We start from the raw sequence: 19,757 nt of genomic DNA, 5'->3' as shown, positions 1-19,757 counted from the left end.
AAAAAAAAAAAAAAAAAGAGCTAGCATGGCTGGGTCTCCTTCCATTCTAGAAATCCCTTGAAGATAGCAACCACCAAGAATGTTTAAGCTCTCTTACTATGAGTATAATTTTCAATGAAAGGCAAATACATAATTTCTTATCAAACTCTTTCTCTCTGCCACAAACAATCTCAAACAGCAACAAATATTCTCTGTGACATTTACATTCTATTTGAAGAGCATCTCCAAGGCCCTTTCAGAGATAACTAGGCCAATGACTAAAAAACCTTTTTGAAAATACTCTCGCTCCCTCTGTTTAAGCATTAGGGATCCTTTAAGACAAAGTTCAAGGGGCTCCTGGGTGGCTCAGTGGGTTAAAGCCTCTGCCTTCAGCTCAGGTCATGATCTCAGGGTCCTGGGATCGAGCCCTGCATCGGGTTCTCTCTGCTCAGCAGGGAGCCTGCTTCCCCCTCTCTCTCTGCCTGCCTCTCTACTTGTGATCTCTCTCTGTCAAATAAATAAATAAAATCTTTAAAAAAAAAAAAAGACAAAGTTCAAGCTGGTAAATATGAACAAGGAAAAGAAAGTGCTGAGCTAAGGATGTTAAAAATCTGTGTGTTCTTCTACACTTTAAAAATGTCTGTTATCCTCCCCCTCCCACTCCCCCTGCTTGTGTTCTCTCTCTCTCTTGCTCTCTGTCAATAAAAAAATCTTAAAATGTGGGTTATAAGCATAAGAGAAATAGAAACCTGCAGGAGGCTTTTAAAAGCACACATGCTAAAGTTTAGCACAGCTGTGACATCCAATTGTATACAGTCCCAGTAACAAACTGAAATGTCCACAAAAGGCAAAAGAGCAAGGAGGTGTCCTCTGCAGCCCAAAGTTTCTATTGGCACTAAGGAAGGGGAGACAGATCAAAATACATTCTAGATATTTCTCTACCCAGGGTACAAGTGAAGTTATTTAAGTTGTGAAAAAGTCCTAGGGTGTTTGTGTGGTCAAACACATCCCTGAAGTTGGCATCAAAAGGACAAAATAAGCAGGACCCCAAAACAGAACAGCCCATACGTTTATGAATCTTTTCAAAAACAAAATGACATGAGGCCTTTATGGAATCTGCCATGAAGATGGGGTTGTCAGAAGAGGGGGAAACTGGCTCTTACCGGGGAGAGTGCAAGGAAGAAGGGGACAGTGGGCTCTCAGATACACAGACAAGAACAGACAAATGGTTAAAGTCACAGAGCAGATGGCACCCCGTCCTCAAGATCCCAGGTTACACTGGGGCAGTAACCTCGGGCCAGGACTGAGAGACTAGAGATGACCCAGCTGAAACACAGAGAACAGGAAGAAAGAGGAGTTTGCAGTTCTTAGATTTTGAGGATTAGCTTCTGGCAGTTAAGCGAGGTGGGGTGGGGGGGGGGCAGGCTCTGTAATGATTAGCCAGGCAATCTGCTTAGAACTGCACAAACACGGTCTGATAGCAGACCTGAAGGGGGCAAAAGGGAAATGTCAACTCACTGTTCTGTATTTAGACTCCATTCCTCTCTGCCCTTGCCCACAGAGGACGAGAAATGATAAGGGAGAAACAGGGGAGTTACCTATTAGAGCTGTGAGCTCTACATTACAGAGCATCCCAGGGAGGGCTGCCTGCAAAGGGCATCTAGAAGGAAGGGAAAAGCCAGCTCCCTCTCTCCCTGGGCCCCTCCCTCTCCCCCTACACACACACACACACACACACACACACACACCCACCCACCCACACACACACACACACACACACACACCCCGCCCCCAGGGTCCTCCCCACAATAACAAACTGAGAATTGTGGTTGAACAGTCCCACATCTGGGTATCAGGATAAGAGTAAAAGAAGCAAGAGCATTTTTATCACTGTATTCAAGGACACTGATGTATTACCATTGTTTAAACAATATACAGCCACAGAATTACCTAAAAATAGATACAACTTCTTACAGTGCATAGTAATCCTGGTAAAAGCAACAGCAATAAATTTCTGACAACTGCTTTGGTGGGAAATTCAGCACTGAGAAAGGTAAGACTGTAGGGTATGAGCTCTTCCTTTATTTGATTCACAATCCCCTTTAAGCAGCTAATGAAGTGGCAGAGCCTCTGCTCTAGAAAAACACACACTCCTAATGAATTCCGTAAGTCTTATGTACGATTTCAGGCCATTCAAGGACCTCCTCAAATCCCCACCAGCTTATGTATTTCTAAAAGGAAAAAAGGTCTGAGAAGTATGATCCCACTGAAATCTCAATATTTTTATACCCCCACAGAGAAAAGCAGATACTAAGTAGAGAAAATCTTTATGATATTTGACATAAATTACATTACTCAAAAATCAAGACTGTATGTCAAGTTTACATTTTACCTCCCTGGCGGCCATACATTCTTTGAGATTGACTTCATTCGTGATATGCATGGATACTGGTTTTCTTTGTGGAATAGTCATACAAAGAGGCCTTGCCCTTGTCTGTCCTTCACCCAGAGTGTCAATGCTTCTTAACTTGAATGGCTCCATCTTGTGGTCCCAAAGACAGCTTGCTAGAAAACTGGAAATGGGAAAAGTTTGGAAACCCTTTTAGGAAAATCCAGAGATGGTGTTTGGATTTCCACCCTGGTGTACAGGAGTCATATAAAGTGTCACCCATGACAGCCGCTAGTCAGTGACATCACAGCCCAGGAAAAGGGGCAGGCTTGCTCCTCCTGCTCCCTTCATTTCCACACTCAAGCCTACATTTCTAAGACTGGGGCTCACTTTGCTCCAGCTTCCTTTAGCTTTCCAAATGCTTCCTTCTCTCTCCTTTTTTATCTTCCTTCTCCCTTTCCAAATTCAATCAAACTCAAGTACAAATCCAAGCTGTTAGTGGCAAGGTCTCCTCAAGGATCTTACTTCTTGAAGCATTCAGTTTCTTCATCTATAATAGAAGGAACATCTAACCTACAGGGTTGTTCTGAAAATCAAATTTGTGACATACGATGAATTCTCAGCAGAATGCCTGAACCACAGAAGGATTTCAGCAAATGTTAGCTCCTCTGCCTTTACACTTTATGATATTTGTAAAATTAATTTAAAAAATACATAATCAAGTGTTAATTTAAAAATATGACCAAAAAACTCAGAGCGTTTCTCCTAAGATCAGGAACATGGCAGGGATGTCAACTATCACCACTGCTATTCAACGTAATACTAGAAGTCCTAGCCTCAGGAATCAGACAACAAAAAGAAATTAAAGGTATCCAGATCAGCAAAGAAGAAGTCAAACTCTCACTCTTTGCAGACGATATGATTCTTTAAGAATTCACTCCAAAACTGCTAGAACTTGTACAGGAAATCAGTGAAGTGTCAGGATATAAAATCAATGCACAGAAATCAGTTTCATCTTTACACCAACAACACGACAGAAGAAAGAGAAATTAAGGAGTTGATCCCATTTACAGTTATATCCAAAACCATAAGATATCTAGGAATAAACCTAACCAAAGAGACAAAGAATCTATACACAGAAAACTACAGAGTACTCACGAAAGAAATTGAGGATGACACAAAGAAATGGAAAAAAGTTCCATGCTCATAGGTTAGAACAACAAATATTGCGAAAATGTCTATGCTATCTAGAGTAATCTATACATTTAATGCAATCCCTATCAAAATACTATCAACTTTTTTCAAAGAAATGGAACAAATAATCCTAAAATTTGTATGGAACCAGAAAAGACCCTGAATAGCCAGAAGAATACTGAAAAAGAAAACCAAAGCTGGTGGTATCCCAATTCCGGACATCAAACTCTATTACAGAGCTGTAATCATTAAGACAGTAGGTACTGCCACAAAAACAGACACATAGATCAATGCAACAGAATAGAGAGCCCAGAAATAGACCCTCAACTCTATGGTCAACTAATCTTTGACAAAGCAGGAAAGAATGTCCAGTGGAAAAAAGTCTCTTCAACAACTGGGAAAACTGAACAGCCACATACAGAAGAATGAAACTAGACCATTTCCTTAAACCATACACAAAAATAGACTCAAAATGGATGAAAGACCTCAATTTGAGACAGGAATCCATCAAAATCCTAGAGAATACAAGCAGCAACCTCTGTGACCTTAGCTGTAGCAACTTCTTACTAGACACGTCTCCAAAGGCAAGGGAAACAAAGGCAAAAATGAACTATTGGGACTTCATTAAGATAAAAAACTTCTACACAGCAAAGCAAACAGTCAATAAAACCAAAAGACAGCCAACAGAATGGGAGAAGATATTTGTAAATGACATCAGATAAAGGGCTAATATACAAAATCTGTAAGGAATTTATCGAAGTCAACACCCAAAGAATAAACATCCAATCAAGAAATGGGCAGAAGACATGAACAGGCATTTATGCAAAGAAGACATCCAAATGGCCAATAGACACATGAAAGAGTGCTCAACATCACCTGGCATCAGGGAAGTACAAATCAAAACACAGTGAGATATCTCCTCACACCAGTCAGAATGGCTAAAATTAACAAGTCAGAAAACGACAGGTGTTGGCAAGGATGCTGAGAAAGAAGAACCCTCCTGTACTTTTGGTGGGAATGCAGGCTGGTGCAGCCACTCTGGAAAACAGTATGGAGGTTCCTCAAAAAGCTGAAAATAGAGCTACCCTATGACCCAGCAATCGCACTACTAGGTATTTACCCCAAAGATACAAATGTAGTGATCCGAAGGGCCACCTGCACAGGAATGTTTATAGCAGGAATGTCTACAATAGCTAAACTATGGGAAGAGTCTAGATGTCCATCAAGTGATGAACAGACAAAGATGTGGTGTACATATATACAATGGAATATTACGCATCCATCAAAACCCCGAAATCTTGCCATTTGCAAGACATGGAAAGAACAAGACGGTATTATGCTAAGCAAAATAAGTCAATCAGAGAAAGACAATTATATGATCTCACTGATATGAGGAATTTCAGAAAAAAGAAGATCATAGGGGGAGAGAGGGAAAAGTGAAATATGATGAAACCAGAGAAGGAGACAAACCATAAGAGACTCTTAATCTCAGGAAACAAACTGAGGGTTTGTGGAATGGAGGGGAGTGGGACGGATGGGGTGGCGTTGGGGAGGGTATGTGCTATGGTGAGTGCTGTGAATTGTGTAAGACTGATGAATCAGAGACCAGTACCCCTGAAATAAATAATACATTGTATGTTAATACAGAAAACAATATGGCCGTAATAACAATGCTTTGAAATTCAGCTTTTGACCATATTTATGAAATTTTATTACAAAGATGTTTTTAAAAACACTGTATTTTCTATTATTTACTATAGCAATAGATACGTAAATGTTATAAAATGCCAGTGGGTTGAGAGATAGTAAATCAATCAATGATTTCTTCTTTTTATGCTTTAATGAAAAAAGTCCAAATACAGGTCTGTTAAGTCTTGCTCAATTTCATTAAGGACTACCTTGGTTCCTAAATTAACAGGGATTAAAAAGACTAATTGGTACTACTGAAATGGAAATAGTTTTCCTTATTAAGAAATATTACACGCAGGTAATTTAGGAAAAAACTAAATGCGATCAATAAGTGTTCACTTTTTTGTTGTTCGAAGTGTAAACAGAGATGAGTCTTTAACTCTTAGAATGATGCAGGTGAGAGGGGGTGTTTCACAGACCTCACCTCTTGGACTAGACAGTTACCTGTCCAGCTTTGTGCTCCTAGGACCCACACGGAAAGTTAAGAGTTGATTCATCTAAATGCCAGTTCCTAGTCCAGATGTCCAGAGGAGTTTGAAGAACCTAAATGGAACTCTAGAATGGATCCCAGCTCTCTTGAAAGGACACGTGAATAACCTAAGAGCAAAAGTGTGAAGGGAGATTGAAGAAAGCTAGATGCCGGTGGCAACTTTAGAACACTTTTAAAAATGAGTGGTCTTGGGGTGCCTGGGTGGATCAGTGGGTTAAGCCTCTGCCTTCGGCTCAGGTCATGATCCCAGGATCCTGGGATCAAGCCCCGCATCTGGCTCTCTGCTCAGCAGGGAGCCTTCTTCCCCCCCTCTCTCTGCCTGCTGCTCTGCCTACTCGTGATCCCTCTCTCTCTCTGTTAAATAAATAAATTAAATCTTAAAAAAAAAAAGAGTGGTCTATCCTCTCTGAGCTGTCTAGAACATACATCTGACAGGAAAGGAAAACAAAGAAATGGGGAAGGTAGGTGAAGGACTTCTTCGTCATTCTCCAGTTTAACTATTAGAATCCATGTTTCTAAATTACAAACTCCTGACTGACTAATTAACCACTTATCCATATAGAGAGAAAAGGTAGCCCGTCTCTGGCTCCTACCCCAGTCTTCTCCTTAGAAGTCCCCCTTGCCGAAGTCAGAGAATCATTTGCGCGCAGAGAGAGGAGAGGAAAGAGGGACAGAGGAAAGAGGCAGGACAGTGGGAGAGAGTACTAGGTTTCCTGACAGTTTTCAAAAAGTGCCTGTCCTGAAGGGAAGGGGGAGAAGGAGGGAGGGGAAAAAGGGAGGTATATAGAAACAACTTAAAGTTGTTGATCAAAAGTCACATTTAAAGAAAATTTCCATCTTCCAAAAAGCCTGAATATGACTTTGCTTTTTTAAGCTGCCTAAATATCAGTCATCCATTTGCTTTAACAGCGCCCTTTGAAAAAGGCAATGTCTCTGTAAACTGCGGACCTTTCCGGGGCTCACACACTGGTGTGAATTAGTTAGGGGTCAGCTGCTTCCTCACACCTTCCCTAGATCCTCCGCCAGGGTAGAACAAGGATGGGCCATCATCTGTGAATGGTTCTTTATGCTTCCTGTACTTGACATATCTTAGCTTAAATAGAATCTTCACAACAGGCACCTAAGGATTATTAAGCCATTTTACATAAAGAAATCAAGCTCAGAAAGGAAGAGAAACTTCCCAAATGCTATCTCTTGGTAATAGATGGGGCTGGGATTTGAATCCCAAGGTCTGCTTACCAAGGGATGGACTGGAAAAGACCAGAGCCCTGTGACGCAGGTAGTGACCATGAAGTTGTACAAAGAGCAATCCTGGTGGTTTTCCAATTTTCCTGATCGCTTCATAAGGTGGGATCCCCATGCATGACGGCAAAGCAGAATGAATACACAGTGTCCCTAGAAGAGGTCAGCACCAACCCCTCAAATTTATGAAGGAAACCCTGGAGTAAATATTCCCCTCCCTCCTTTTTAAAAAAATTATTTATTTATTTATTTATTTATTTATTTATTTATTTAAGTAATCTCTACCCCCAGTGTGGAACTCAAACTCACACCCCATGATCAAGAGTCAAACACTCCTCTGACCAAGCCAGCCAGGCGCCCCCAACACCCCCTACTTTTTGAGACCAGTTTACAAAAACCCGAAGATGTCAAAAGCCATCTCAAATCCTACACAAATTATATGCATTCACCTTTCAGCTTCTTTGTAGAATAAGGTAAAGTCTCAAGACAAATTGGAATGGGTGATTAAAGCATTCTGCGGACAAGACTCTTTTAAAGTTCATCCTAACAAGCAGAGGGGGGAGAGATTCATGGAACAAGCAAGCAACACCTGCTTTTACCTAATCATGCTCCTTGCTAGTAATGCTTGTTTATTTGTATTATGAGCCAACTCCATACACAGCTGTAGAGGACCGCCCATCCCAATGCAGAATCACCAGTTGTAACATTAGACTTCATTAGGAACTAACATAAATTTTACTTGCTTTTATATATAAATGAATCTACAAAGAAAAACTTTTACTGCTAAATGCAACTAGAGCCAACTTTGCTTAGCCAACAGTACTTATGAATTAGCAACATGAAAGCATTTACCCTAAAAGCAGGCATCTGTTTACCAGTGAGGGCTTTAAGAGCATTGTTTTGTTATTTCTCTCACCACTGGGAGTTCTTCATGCAGGGGAAGAAAAATTTTCCTTGACTCTCTTAGGATCCCTGGCTGGGTCTGAAAATTAAACTGACAAAGGTAACAGGGAAAAAAAATACGAATTTTACTGAATTTGTACATGTACATGGAAGCCTTCACAGGAGATTAAAGAAAGAAAGAAGAGGCCAGAGCAGGAAGCTTTTATACCTTTTAGTCAAAGAAACTATACTTTGTGAAAGACTGACAGAACATGAGGGTTTGGGCTAGGAGTAATCCAACCAGAGCTAGACAGTTCTCATCTTCCTTAACTAGGAAGGTAAGGGTTATTTTAACAAGGTTTATTTACAAATTCCTCTGGTGCTTCTCTGGGCTAATAGGAGTCTGTCTCCAGGAAAAGGGGAATTTATTTCCTGCCTTAAAGTGAAAGTGAGAGCTTTTTCCATGTTTATTGCTTCTTAATTGCGTTCAGCTCAAAATAATTCCTGTGTCAAAGAGACATGTTTTTAGGGGACAGCCTGGTTTTCTTCATCAGTAAGCAAATGGGGTATTTCTCTAGTTGCAAAGGTCTCCCTGTGATTAAAAAATCCAATTCCTGGGCGCCTGGGTGGCTCGGTGGTTAAAGCCTCTGCCTTCGGCTCAGGTCATGATCCCAGGGTCCTGGGATCAAGCCTCACGTCGGGCTCTCTGCTCAGCAGGGAGCCTGCCTCCTCCTCCTCTCTCTCTCTGCCTGCCTCTCTGCCTACTTGTGATCTGTCTGTCAAATAAATAAAAATCTTAAAAAAAAAAAAAAAATCCAATTCCTGGGCAGTCCAGTGCTGAATCTCCAAAGGAAACAATCTGAGAACCTTAGTCTTCACTAGAATCATTATCTCCATGCATATGTTCTTACTTCTCCCAAATTTATTGATACAGGTTTGATCACGAGGTTAATAATGAATGGCTCCACAAGAGAATCTTGCCTTTGCCTTCCTTGTATATCTTTATCAAGTTCAGCTTTCATAATAGCTGGTACTCAAACACATTTCTGACAGAACTGCCTACAGTGGATATTACACTTTTGATTTCCTTAATGAGAAATTGTCTTGATCTTTTGGTGACATCCTCTAACTTGAAGCATTTATGTACTAATTCACTTGGATTCACAGAACTCCTGAAATTGCATATAAATTTTGGGGGTGTTTTCATTTTTCTGGAGATAGCATCAACAGTTTAATATTTATTAGATTGTCAAGGAGAATAGTAAAGAAAGTAAGATTAGTCCACACCATTATAATTAGTTGTTTTTTTTTTTTAAGATTTTATTTGTTTATTTGACAGAGAGAGATCACAAGTAGGCAGAGAGGCAGGCAGAGAGAGAGGAGGAAGCAGGCTCCCCGCTGAGCAGAGAGCCCGACGCGGGACTCGATCCCAGGACCCTGAGATCATGACCTGAGCTGAAGGCAGCGGCTTAACCCACTGAGCCACCCAGGCACCCTATAATTAGTTTTGTAAAGAAAAATAAATACAAAATCTAATAGGCCTTTAACTTACTAGCCGTGACCACGGCAAGTCATACCATCTTTCTGACACCTTATTTTCTTTTTGTAGAAAATGGAAATAATAATAGCAGCCACCTTATAATGGCACACAAGGTAATTTGCTACTAAGGACAACTATACAAAAGAAATAAAATATACCTTAAAATATCAAAAAATTTAAAAAAAAAGAGAAATTACTTCACTTAGGATAGAGAGCAGCTCAAAGAGAAGAGCCTTACATATGGGATAGCTATTATTTTGGGAAGCCTCAGACTCTTCTAGAAGGCACTGCTGAGTGGCTAAAAGTCTGTATGTGCTTTTAACAGATTAACAGATTAACAGAATCAGAGATTGGGAAGACAAGGATAGGAATCAGTGCCACCAAAGAGGTAGAGAAACCAATGATGCTTCCCTCTCTTTGCTTTGGGATCTGCAAGATCTACAACCTAATCACAAGTGTGAGTCTTAAGTAGGCAAAAATCACCGTGGTTAGAGCTCAGTTTTGAAATATATCAATACCTAAAACTAACAGGATTTTGGTTTGCAACTGCAAGAAAAAAATTCTCTCATATCATCTTTTACTTCAGATTACTTCTGCAAAGTAGAAGTACAATGTCCAGCACATAATCAAAAGTAGCCAGGCATACAGGAAAACATAACAGCATGAATGAAAACTGGAGGAACAAGAGACAACAGAACAAACCCATGTGGGCTTTGGGATATGGGAGAGAACAGAGACTGTAAAATAACTATGCTAGCCATGCTCAAGACAGATTTTTTTTTTTTTTAAGATTTATTTGTTTGAGAGAGAGAGAGAGAGAGCAGGGAAAGGAGCAGAAGGAGAGGGAGAGACTCTCAAGCAGAATCCCCACTGAGCACAGAGCTCAATGAAGGGCTTGATTTCACAACCCTAAGATCATGACCTGAGCCAAAACCAAGTCAGACACTCAACCAACTGAGCCACCCAGGTGCCCCCAAGATAGATTTTTTTTAAATATTAAGAGTTTTGATAGATAACTGGAATTTATAAAAATGAGCCAAATGGGAATTTTCAAATTTAAAAAGTAATTCAGGGAGCACCTGGGTGGCTCAGTGGGTTAAAGCCTCTGCCTTCAGCTCAGGTCATGATCTCAGGGTCCTGGGATTGAGCCCCGCATCAGGCTCTCTGCTCAGCAGGAAGCCTGCTTCCTCCTCTCTCTCTCTGTCTGCCTCTCTGTCTACTTGTGATTTCTGTCAAATAAATAAATAAAAAATCTTTAAAAAAAAAAAAAAAGGAATTCAGAACGGGTAGGCTTAACAGACTATATACAGTTAAAGAGATGGTAAATTAAAACATACACCAAAAGAAAGTAACCAAGATGAAAGCAAGTAAAAATCAGAAAGTAACAGACATGAAAGATCTAATATACACATAATGGGTATGCCATAAAGATGATAAGAATGATTTAAAGAGACAGTGGATGAGAAGTCTACAAAACTAATGAAAGAAGTGCTCCTACATGAAGCAGGACTTTTAAAAATTCACAAACAGCTGGGTCATAATAAAACTGCAGAAACCCAGAGGGTGGGAGGAGATGGGGGGAGGGTGGGGAATAGGGTACCTAGGTGATGGGCATTAAGGAAGGCATGTGATGTAATAAGCACTGGGTGTTATATGCAACTGATGAATCACTAAACTCTACCTCTGAAACTAATAATACACTAGATGTTGATTAATTGAATTTAAGTAAAATAAAATTTTTAAAAACTGCAGAAAGCCAAAATCAAAGAGAAAACCTTAAAGGCAGCTAGAGAAAAAGGCATGTTATCTACAAAGGAATATTAATTCAGAGTGACAATTTACTCCTCAAAAAAAAAAAAGAAAGAAAAGAAAAAGAAAAAAAGGAAATCATTAGACAATAGAACAATATCTTAACCATACTTACAAAAAAATTAACTGCCAATCATTCAAAACAACAATATCCTTCAAGAATGAAAGGAGGATGAATACATTTTCAAACATAAAAAACAAAATTCTTCAGCAGCAGGCAGCAGGCTCTCACTAAGAGAAGCAGAAAAGGTTTTTTTTTTTTTCCAGACAATAGAAAAATGATCCCAAAAAAAGCACAGAAATGGAAGAAGTACAACAAAAACTATAAACATATGTGGAAATGTAATTGAATACAGACTTAAAAATAGTAGTAATTATATGTTTTCATATTAAAATATATAAGAATTAAAATACACTAAAACAATGGTATACAAGTTGGGAGTGGGGGGGGCTGGTAAATGGAGTTAAAGTATTCCAACGTCTTTATGTTATCTGAGAAAAAATTAAAAGTACCAGTTTTAAAAAATTAAATAAAATGAAAGTACCAATGAACAATATACTTTATAAATTAGGAATGCATTATAATCTCCAGAGTAACCACTAAAAGAATAGTGAAATGAATATATAATTTCTAGCTAATAAGAGGCTTGAAAATGTAATCATTAAAAAAAATCCCATAGCCTACCAAAAGGTAAGAAAAATAAAAAATAGAGCAGAGAAAGCACTTAATAAGAGAGTAGAGTTAAACCAAAGTCACATGTACACTGACTAAATAATCAAATTAGGAGGCAAAAATTTAAGCTGGATTAGGGAAAAAAAAAACAAACTTATTTATAAAGGACACCTAAAATATCACTGTACATCCTACAGATATTAAAAATGAGAATATTATAAAAATGAGAATATTAACAAATTTATGCCAAAATATTTGAAAATCTAGATGAAAAAGATAAATCTAAGAAATAGCTTATAAAACTGACAATAAAAGAAAATTTTAAATTATTTGAATAGTTGTCATACCATTCAACAAACCCACAAATAAAAGTTCAAGGCTAGACTTCTTCACCAGTGAATTTTGCCAAACATTTCAGGATGAAATAATATTGCTATCACACAAACTCTTCTAGAAAATTGAACATAGTAAGCTCTCTCCAACTTACCTTTTTTTTTTTAAGATTTATTTATTTATTTGAGAGAGAGAAGAGCACAGGGCAGAGGGAGACAGAGAGAGTCTCAAGCTGACTCTGTTAAGTATGAAGCCCCAGGAAGGGCTGGATCTCACTACTAGGGGTCACGACCTGAGCTGAAACCAAGAGTCAGATAGATGCTTAACCAACTGCGCCACCTAGGTGCCCCTCTCCAACTTAATTTTTAAGGCCAGTATAATCTTGATACCACATTTCAGAACAATGTTATGAAAAAGAAAAAGTACAATCCAATCCTACTAATTTATAAGGATGCAAATTTCTTAAATAAGAGATTAGCCAAGTGAGGGAGCCTGGATATAAGGTCAATATAAAAAATAACAACAATGTCTAGAGGTCAACAAAGAGATGATTAGAAAATAAAATATTAGAGAATTTTTTTTTTAAAGTAAGTTCCACAGCCAGTGTGGAGCCCAACATGGAGCTTGAACTCACACCCCTGAGATCAAGACCTGAGCTAAGATCAAGAATCAGAAGCCCAACCAACTGAGCTGCCCAGGAATCCTAGATACTTATTTCCTTTTTTGAAGGATTTTATTTATTTATTTGAAAGAGAGTGGGGGAAGGAGCAGAGGGAGAGGGACAAGCAGACTTGGCACTGAGCACAGAGCCTAACTCAGGGCTGGATCCCATGACACTGAAATCATGACCTGAGCTGAAACTAAGAGTTAATGTGTTCAACTGACTGAGCCACCCAGACACCCCCAGGCGCCCTAGAAAATGAAATTTTAAAAAGATAAAATATACAGTAGAGTGAAAAAATACAAAATATCTAGGAATAAATCTAATAAAATATGTGTAAACCCTCTCACAGAGAACTATGAAACATCACTGAGAGAAATCTTAACAGATCTAAACAGAGGAACATGTTCATGGACCAGAAGACTTTTGATACTATAAAGATATCAGTTTTCTCCAAATTTATTTATAGACTCAATGCAATTGCAATCAAAATCCCAACAGTTTAAGTCTTTATTGCTGCTGTGGTTTGGTTTGGTTTTGTTTCGGTGGAATTTTGATACTTTGATTCTAAAATGCTGTGTAAATGTAAAAGACTAAGATAGTTGAGAAACTCTTAACAAAAAAACAAGATAAGAATACTTGATCAAATTGGGGCACCTAGGTGGCTCAGTGGGTTAAAGCCTCTGCCTTCAGCTCAGGTCATGGTCTCAGGGTCCTGGGATCAAGCCCCACATCAGGCTCTCTGCTCAGTAGGGAGCCTGCTTCTTCCTCTCTCCCTGCCTGCCTCTCTGCCTACTTGTGATCTCTGTCTGTCAAATAAATAAATAAAATCTTTAAAAAAAATAAATACTTGATTAAATGAATGTAAACTCTTACTATAAAACTACAGTGTGGTCCTGGAGCAAGAATATTTTAATAAATAAAAGAAAGAGGCTAGAGTCCTCAAACAAGTCAATTGTCACATATCTGGTCACTTGACTTATGACCAAGGTAGCCCTACAGAACAGTAACAACAGATTTACCAATATTCATGCTGGGACAACTGGATGTCCACATAATTTTTTTAAAAATAAAACTTGACCCCTATCTCACACAATATGCAAAAATTAATTCCCAGTTACCTGTAAATATAAATTTAGATGTTAAAACTGAAAAGTTCCTAGAAGATAACATTTACCTCAATCTAGAAAAAGACTTCTTGAACAGGACATAATAAAACACCAACCATAAAGGAAATGGAACCTTTAAAGAATTTGGACACTAAAATTAAGCGAGAAATCACTCTCTCCTTAAGAGAGTGAATAGGCAGGCAAGCAACAGAATGACAATTTTGCCATTCGTAGAACCAACTATGAACTCATCACCAGAATATATTTTTAAAAAAATACTGATAATCAGTAAGAAAAAGACAAACGATCCAACTGAAAAGTGGGCAAAGACTCAATCATGTCAGAATATTTCAGATGATCAATTAACATGAAAAGGTGCTCAACCTCATTAGTTAGGAAAAAGCAAATGAACTCCACAATGTGATATTACTATAAAACCACACGAATGGTAAAAATTACAAAGACTGATGATATTATTAAGAATACTGTTAAGGATATGGAGCAAGGGAAATTCCCAAATACTCCCTGCTGTTGGGAGTATACTGGTACAACCACTCTGGAAAACAGTCTGGCATTATCTACTGAAGTTGATGATACACATAACCTGTGAGCTAGTAATTCCTCTCCTGGGTACAGACCAAATAGAATTGTATGCCCACACGCAACAGAAACACACACAAGAAAGATCATAGCTACCTTGCCTTTAATGCCCCCAAACAAATCATTCAAAGATTCACCAACAATACAATGGATAAATATGAACAAAGGACTGTGGTATACTCCTGTAATAGTATCCCATACAGCACAGAAAAATAAACTAGAGCCATAAGAAACAACATTCATCAATAGCACAACTGCAATGCTGAGCAAAGAATCCAAACACATGAATGCATACTCTGATTACATTCATTCCTCGTTCAAAACACAGGCAAAACCAAAACGTGTTTAGAGATACGTTGTCAAAAACAAAAAACTATAAAGAAAAGTAGAAAACTGTTAACAAAAAAACACAAGGATAGTTGTTAGTTTTTGTTGTTGTTGTTTTATTTGATTTTTTTTTAACCTTTGGGACAGGGTGAATAATGACTGGGAGAGGGTTACAAGGAGGAGCTTTGGGGGCAATGTTCTATTTATTATCCTGGTATTAGTTATAAGGTCACTCTGTGATAAGTCACTGTGCTCTGGATCTTTATTTTGTGTACTTTTCTGTAGACGTATGAAATCTCAGTTAAAGGAGGTTAAGTAAATAAATCTAATGCATCTCCAGTAAAAAAAAAAAAAAAAAAAATACTTCATTGCCTCAATACCTATGTATATTGCCTGGGATGGGGAAGGGAATAGCTTAATTTAAAAAATAAAACAAACAGGGATGCCTGGGTGGCTCAGTGGGTTAAGCCACTGCCTTTGGCTCAGGTCATGATCCCAGGGTCCTAGGACTGAGTCCCGCATCCGGCTCCTTGCTCAGCGGGGAACCTGCTTCTCTTGCTGCCTCTGCCTGCCTCTCTGCCTGCTTGTGTGTACTCACTTGCTCTCTCTCTCTCTCTCTGGCAAATAAATAAAAAATCTTAAAAAAAAAAAAACAAATAAAGTACCTCTGGTTTTCTTTAAAAAAATAAAATAAAATAAAACAAACAAAAAAGCAAAGGTCTTCACTGTGACCCATTATTTTTTAAAGCTTTTGCGCCAACATCTCCCCAAACACTACGGACTACTGAGCACTCCTGGCCAGTTCCCACTGAGCAGGCCAGTTTCTATTCATCCTCTCATCATCATCATCACCCTAATGAGTGCGCTGGTATAGATAATATACATTATATAAAGGTCCAGAGATCTTCCAGAAAAATCTCCAACAACTGACACCCAACACTGGGTCTTCCCTCCTCTCCTCACAGGCTGCTCTTTTCCGTCCTTCAGTTCTCAGCTCAAGTGTCACTTCTTCAGGGAAATGTTCCTTGCCCCCATGCCCACCCCCTTTCTCCAAGTAGGGTAACCAACACATGTTCCTCTCTTTTTGATCAGAACCAGTCATTCTCAGTTTGTTCCCACCTCCCAAATCCATCCCTCAGAGGCTGATCCCTAGGAACTAGATCACCAGAACATCCTGTATAGCTGGCTTTCTTGGGTGCCACAGATCAAAGACAGTGGCAGAAGCTAACACGGTATGAGAAGAGAAGTCAGGCATGTCCTCTCCACTTCCTTTTTGCTGTGCTCTGTGTTTCTTTCTAGCACAGTCTGCTTCTTAGGAGGCCCAAACTCCTCCTGCCTGGGTTCAGCACACAAGACTTCCAGTAACATCATTCCTGCCACCTGGGTGGGGTGGGGGGGTGGGGGGGTTGGGGGTGGGTAACAGTCCCCCCCCACCCCCACTGGGCCTTTCTCTGATTCTGGTAACCCTGCCTCCATCTTTCTAAGTTGTCTTTTCACCTATTCTCTTCATTTGGACTAGGTTTGGTTCTATTTTCTGCTGGGACCCTGTGGAGTAGCAAATATATATTAATTTATATTAATTTATGTGATTATTTTATCAACACTTGTCCTCTCCACAAGGCTGTGAGCTTCACGACACTGGCGCTTCACATACTGCCAATAAATATTTGTTAAATGATTTAGTAAGTTGATGAACGCATGAAGGAACTCACGTTAGGATCGAAATATGCTATACATAGTTCAAGGATTTCTAAAATGTTCCTGCTACATTTAAGGTGGCACCAACCTATCTGAGCAGACATTTTTCCTCCTGTAGTTGAAAAAAAGCCTTGGTTGGCAGGAATATTTTTACTCGTGATAATAATTTCAATCATTCTAGCAATGACTGCAATAGCTGTAAAAAGATGTAACTTTATCTTTCTGAAATAAGTTATCAATAATGAGATTCCAGGTGGACTGTGGTTAGTTACAGTTCTGAGCCAGGAAGAACATAATAAAAATATTAACTAGGAAAAGAAAGCTCTGGCATTTCTGAATTTTTCATAACCTACGGCATATGACTCTAGAAAAGAAATACTACTTAGTAGTTATACAGTGTAGGATGGTTAACTCCAGGCAGGAAATGTTCTTTGTTAATACAATAAACTACCTACTTTACGTTGTTGTTTTAGGCTCAAAGGACAATCTACATACTAGTGTATATAGTTAGATAACTTCTACAAAATGAACTGGAAAATTCTGATTCTACCCCACTAATCAGAATTTCCAGAATAGGGTCTGGAGTTCAGCATACTGCCTTCTCTTTTATGGCAGAAAAAATGTAGAAAAATCATTAGGTATAGGCAATATGATATACTAGCAAAATCCTTTAAACCCACATATGCCATAAAATGTGTCCCTTAAATTTTAATCTTGAGGAAACTAGTCTGTAAACTATAATCGTAACTAAATACATACCATATCAAAAATTTTTAGTTCATAGCACAACACTTTGAAAGCAAAAATTTAGCTAGCAGGCAAGCTCCCAGAGGGTGATATATTTTGGACCCTTAAGAGGTCAAAGTTCATCTCTTTTCTGCAGTCTCTTTCCTAGTTAAACCTCTCCTATTTCTTCTGCTAACTTCATGGTGAAAAGTATCCCAGTTCTCTTTTTGCTAACCACCATGGAGAGGGGGAAGGTCCAATTTCTCCAATATGGTATGAGTTCAAGATTATTTGTAACCTCCGAAACAAGCAAACTAGTTAGTTAATAACGAAGGCTTTTCTAATATGGCACTACCTGGGATATGGGTCTGACTTTACAATCCCGAAACTATAGGGCAGGGGTTTTTAGTAGTAGTTACGTTATTAATAATAACTTGTGAGGGGGGTTCAGCTAAGTGATTGAGTTAAAATAGTTAAAATGCAGACATACCGGTAATTCTTTTTACAACCAGATAACTTGCTTTATTATGTCGAATTAGGTACAACAACAACAACAAAAATCCTTTTTCATTCTCTTCGGTCAAAACTAATACGCGAAATGACCACACCAGCCTCTTACTGATTGCTTCCCTGGAAACAAAAGAGCATTTTATACCTGATCCTGCCGTGATCAGCAAAAAGAAGGCAGGAAAAATTAATCATCCTCTACGTCTCTTGCCCATATACAAAGCGGCATTTTTAAGGGGGAATAGGCAGGGGTGGGTGGCGGGTAGGGAGGAGTACTGCATTCAATGCATAAGGGCTGCTCCCTCCCCCCCAATCTCCATTCTCATCAACATCACCCACTTAGGGGCGCCCGGTACTCGAAGGGCCCCCTAGCCTGACAAGGTAAGAGAAGAATCACTCTCTCACAGACTGAAAAATCACGACTCCTGATGCCTTCCACGCACCCAAGTGGGGTGGGCCGCCCAGCCCCAGGGGACCGGGCGGCGTCCCGGGTGCCCGCAGCCCAGGGCCGCGGGCGGCGCCGCAGCGCTCGGGGCCCCCTCCCGCACCGACTGGCCGCGGGTCCTTACCCGCGAGTCCGCCGCCGCCGCCTCCGTCGCCCGCGTGCCCCTTCCTCCGCTGCAGGATGAAGTAGGGGTTGGCCCTCTCGGTGATCCACAGCGCGTTAGCCAGCAGCACCTCTTCGGGGTTCACCCACATGTTCCCGGGCGCCGCGGGCGGACACACAATGGGGCCGCGGGTCGGGTCCTGCACACACCGGCGCGCACAGGCGCGCACTCCCGGGCACACGCGCGCCCTCTCGCCCGCTAGGTGCGGCGGCGGAGAGCGACTTCACCAGCCGGCCGCCCGCGGCGCCCGGGCCACAACAAAGACCCCGCGGGAGGCCGGGGAGGACGGCGAGGACGCGGGCGCGGCGAGCAGCATCCTCCCCGCGGCGGCGCCGCCCCCCGCGAGCCCGGGGCCGCAGACGCCCAGGCCCGCCGCCCAGCAGCCCGACTCCCGCCCGCGGCGGCGCGAGGAGCGGGAGGAGGAAGTGGCGGCGCTCAGTCCCGGGATCCGGGCCCGCGGCGGGCAGGGCTGCGGGCGACAGAAACACACGGCCCCGCGGCGAGGGCCGAGCTGGGCTGCGCCGCGGCTGCTCTCGGAGCCGAGCTCCGGGCCGCCTCCGTCTCTGGCCGCTCCGCGCAGTCGAGGTCACCGCGCGCTAACACTCCACGTCGGGGCCACTGGCACACGCAGCGAAGCCTAGCTCGCCGCTGGGACGCTCCGGACGCGGCGAATGAATGACGCGAGCGCGGCTCACTGGGACCGGGCCCGGGTGATACCAGTTTCCGCGGACGCGGGGCCTCCGTGGGTCCCGAGCGCCGAGCCTAGACTCTGCGGCCGGCTTTGGGACAACCTTCGGGGGACCATGGGCCAAGCGCTCGGCCCCACGCCCATTTCAGCAAGGAGGACGCTGCCAGCCTCCGCGGGGGTGTGTGTATGTGTGTGAGTGTGCGCGCGCTGCGTGTTTATGGTTGACGGTCTGTAGGCTAGCGCCACCCCTCTTCCCAGGAAATAAGTGTTTCAAGGTTCCAGACTAGGAGCTAGATACCCGGTCGGAAGTGGACGCAGCCAATGGTTGGCCGTGTTTTTGTTTCCTGCATCCCTAGGGCAAGTCATGCGCTAAACTTGTCACCGCCTATAACCCCTCCCCCTCTCCATTGCATTGTAATTAAAGTGGCACAGCTAAGTGCATTACATCACTTCTTTCCTTGACCTGTGGGGCATGAGCAATAGCGAAGTTGGAAGCAGCCCAAGAGCTTAGGCCAACTAATTCACACTACAGCTGTTCCTATATCAGGCATTTGGAGCTCTGAGGACCCGGCACAGCAGAATTCAGGGATTTATTCACACTTAATAGAAAAAA

At 41.2% G+C, this 19,757-nt stretch overlaps 1 protein-coding gene across 1 annotated transcript in view; it reads right to left on the bottom strand.

The window, feature by feature from the left end:
• LOC111148918 (TBC1 domain family member 9) overlaps positions 1-19,345 on the bottom strand; it is a 122,731-nt gene extending 103,386 nt beyond the window's left edge. The window contains exon 1 of the mRNA XM_022505709.1: positions 18,418-19,345. Coding sequence (XP_022361417.1) covers positions 18,418-18,547 — 130 coding nt within the window. The 5' untranslated portion in view covers positions 18,548-19,345. The remainder of the gene's footprint in view (positions 1-18,417) is intronic.
• Between the last annotated feature and the right edge of the window lie 412 nt (positions 19,346-19,757).

The sequence above is a fragment of the Enhydra lutris genome, unplaced genomic scaffold (assembly GCF_002288905.1).
Source record: "Enhydra lutris kenyoni isolate GAN:26980312 unplaced genomic scaffold, ASM228890v2 scaffoldscaffold21, whole genome shotgun sequence".
Taxonomy (NCBI): domain Eukaryota; kingdom Metazoa; phylum Chordata; class Mammalia; order Carnivora; family Mustelidae; genus Enhydra; species Enhydra lutris.
This window is presented reverse-complemented; position numbering and strand designations above follow the sequence as displayed.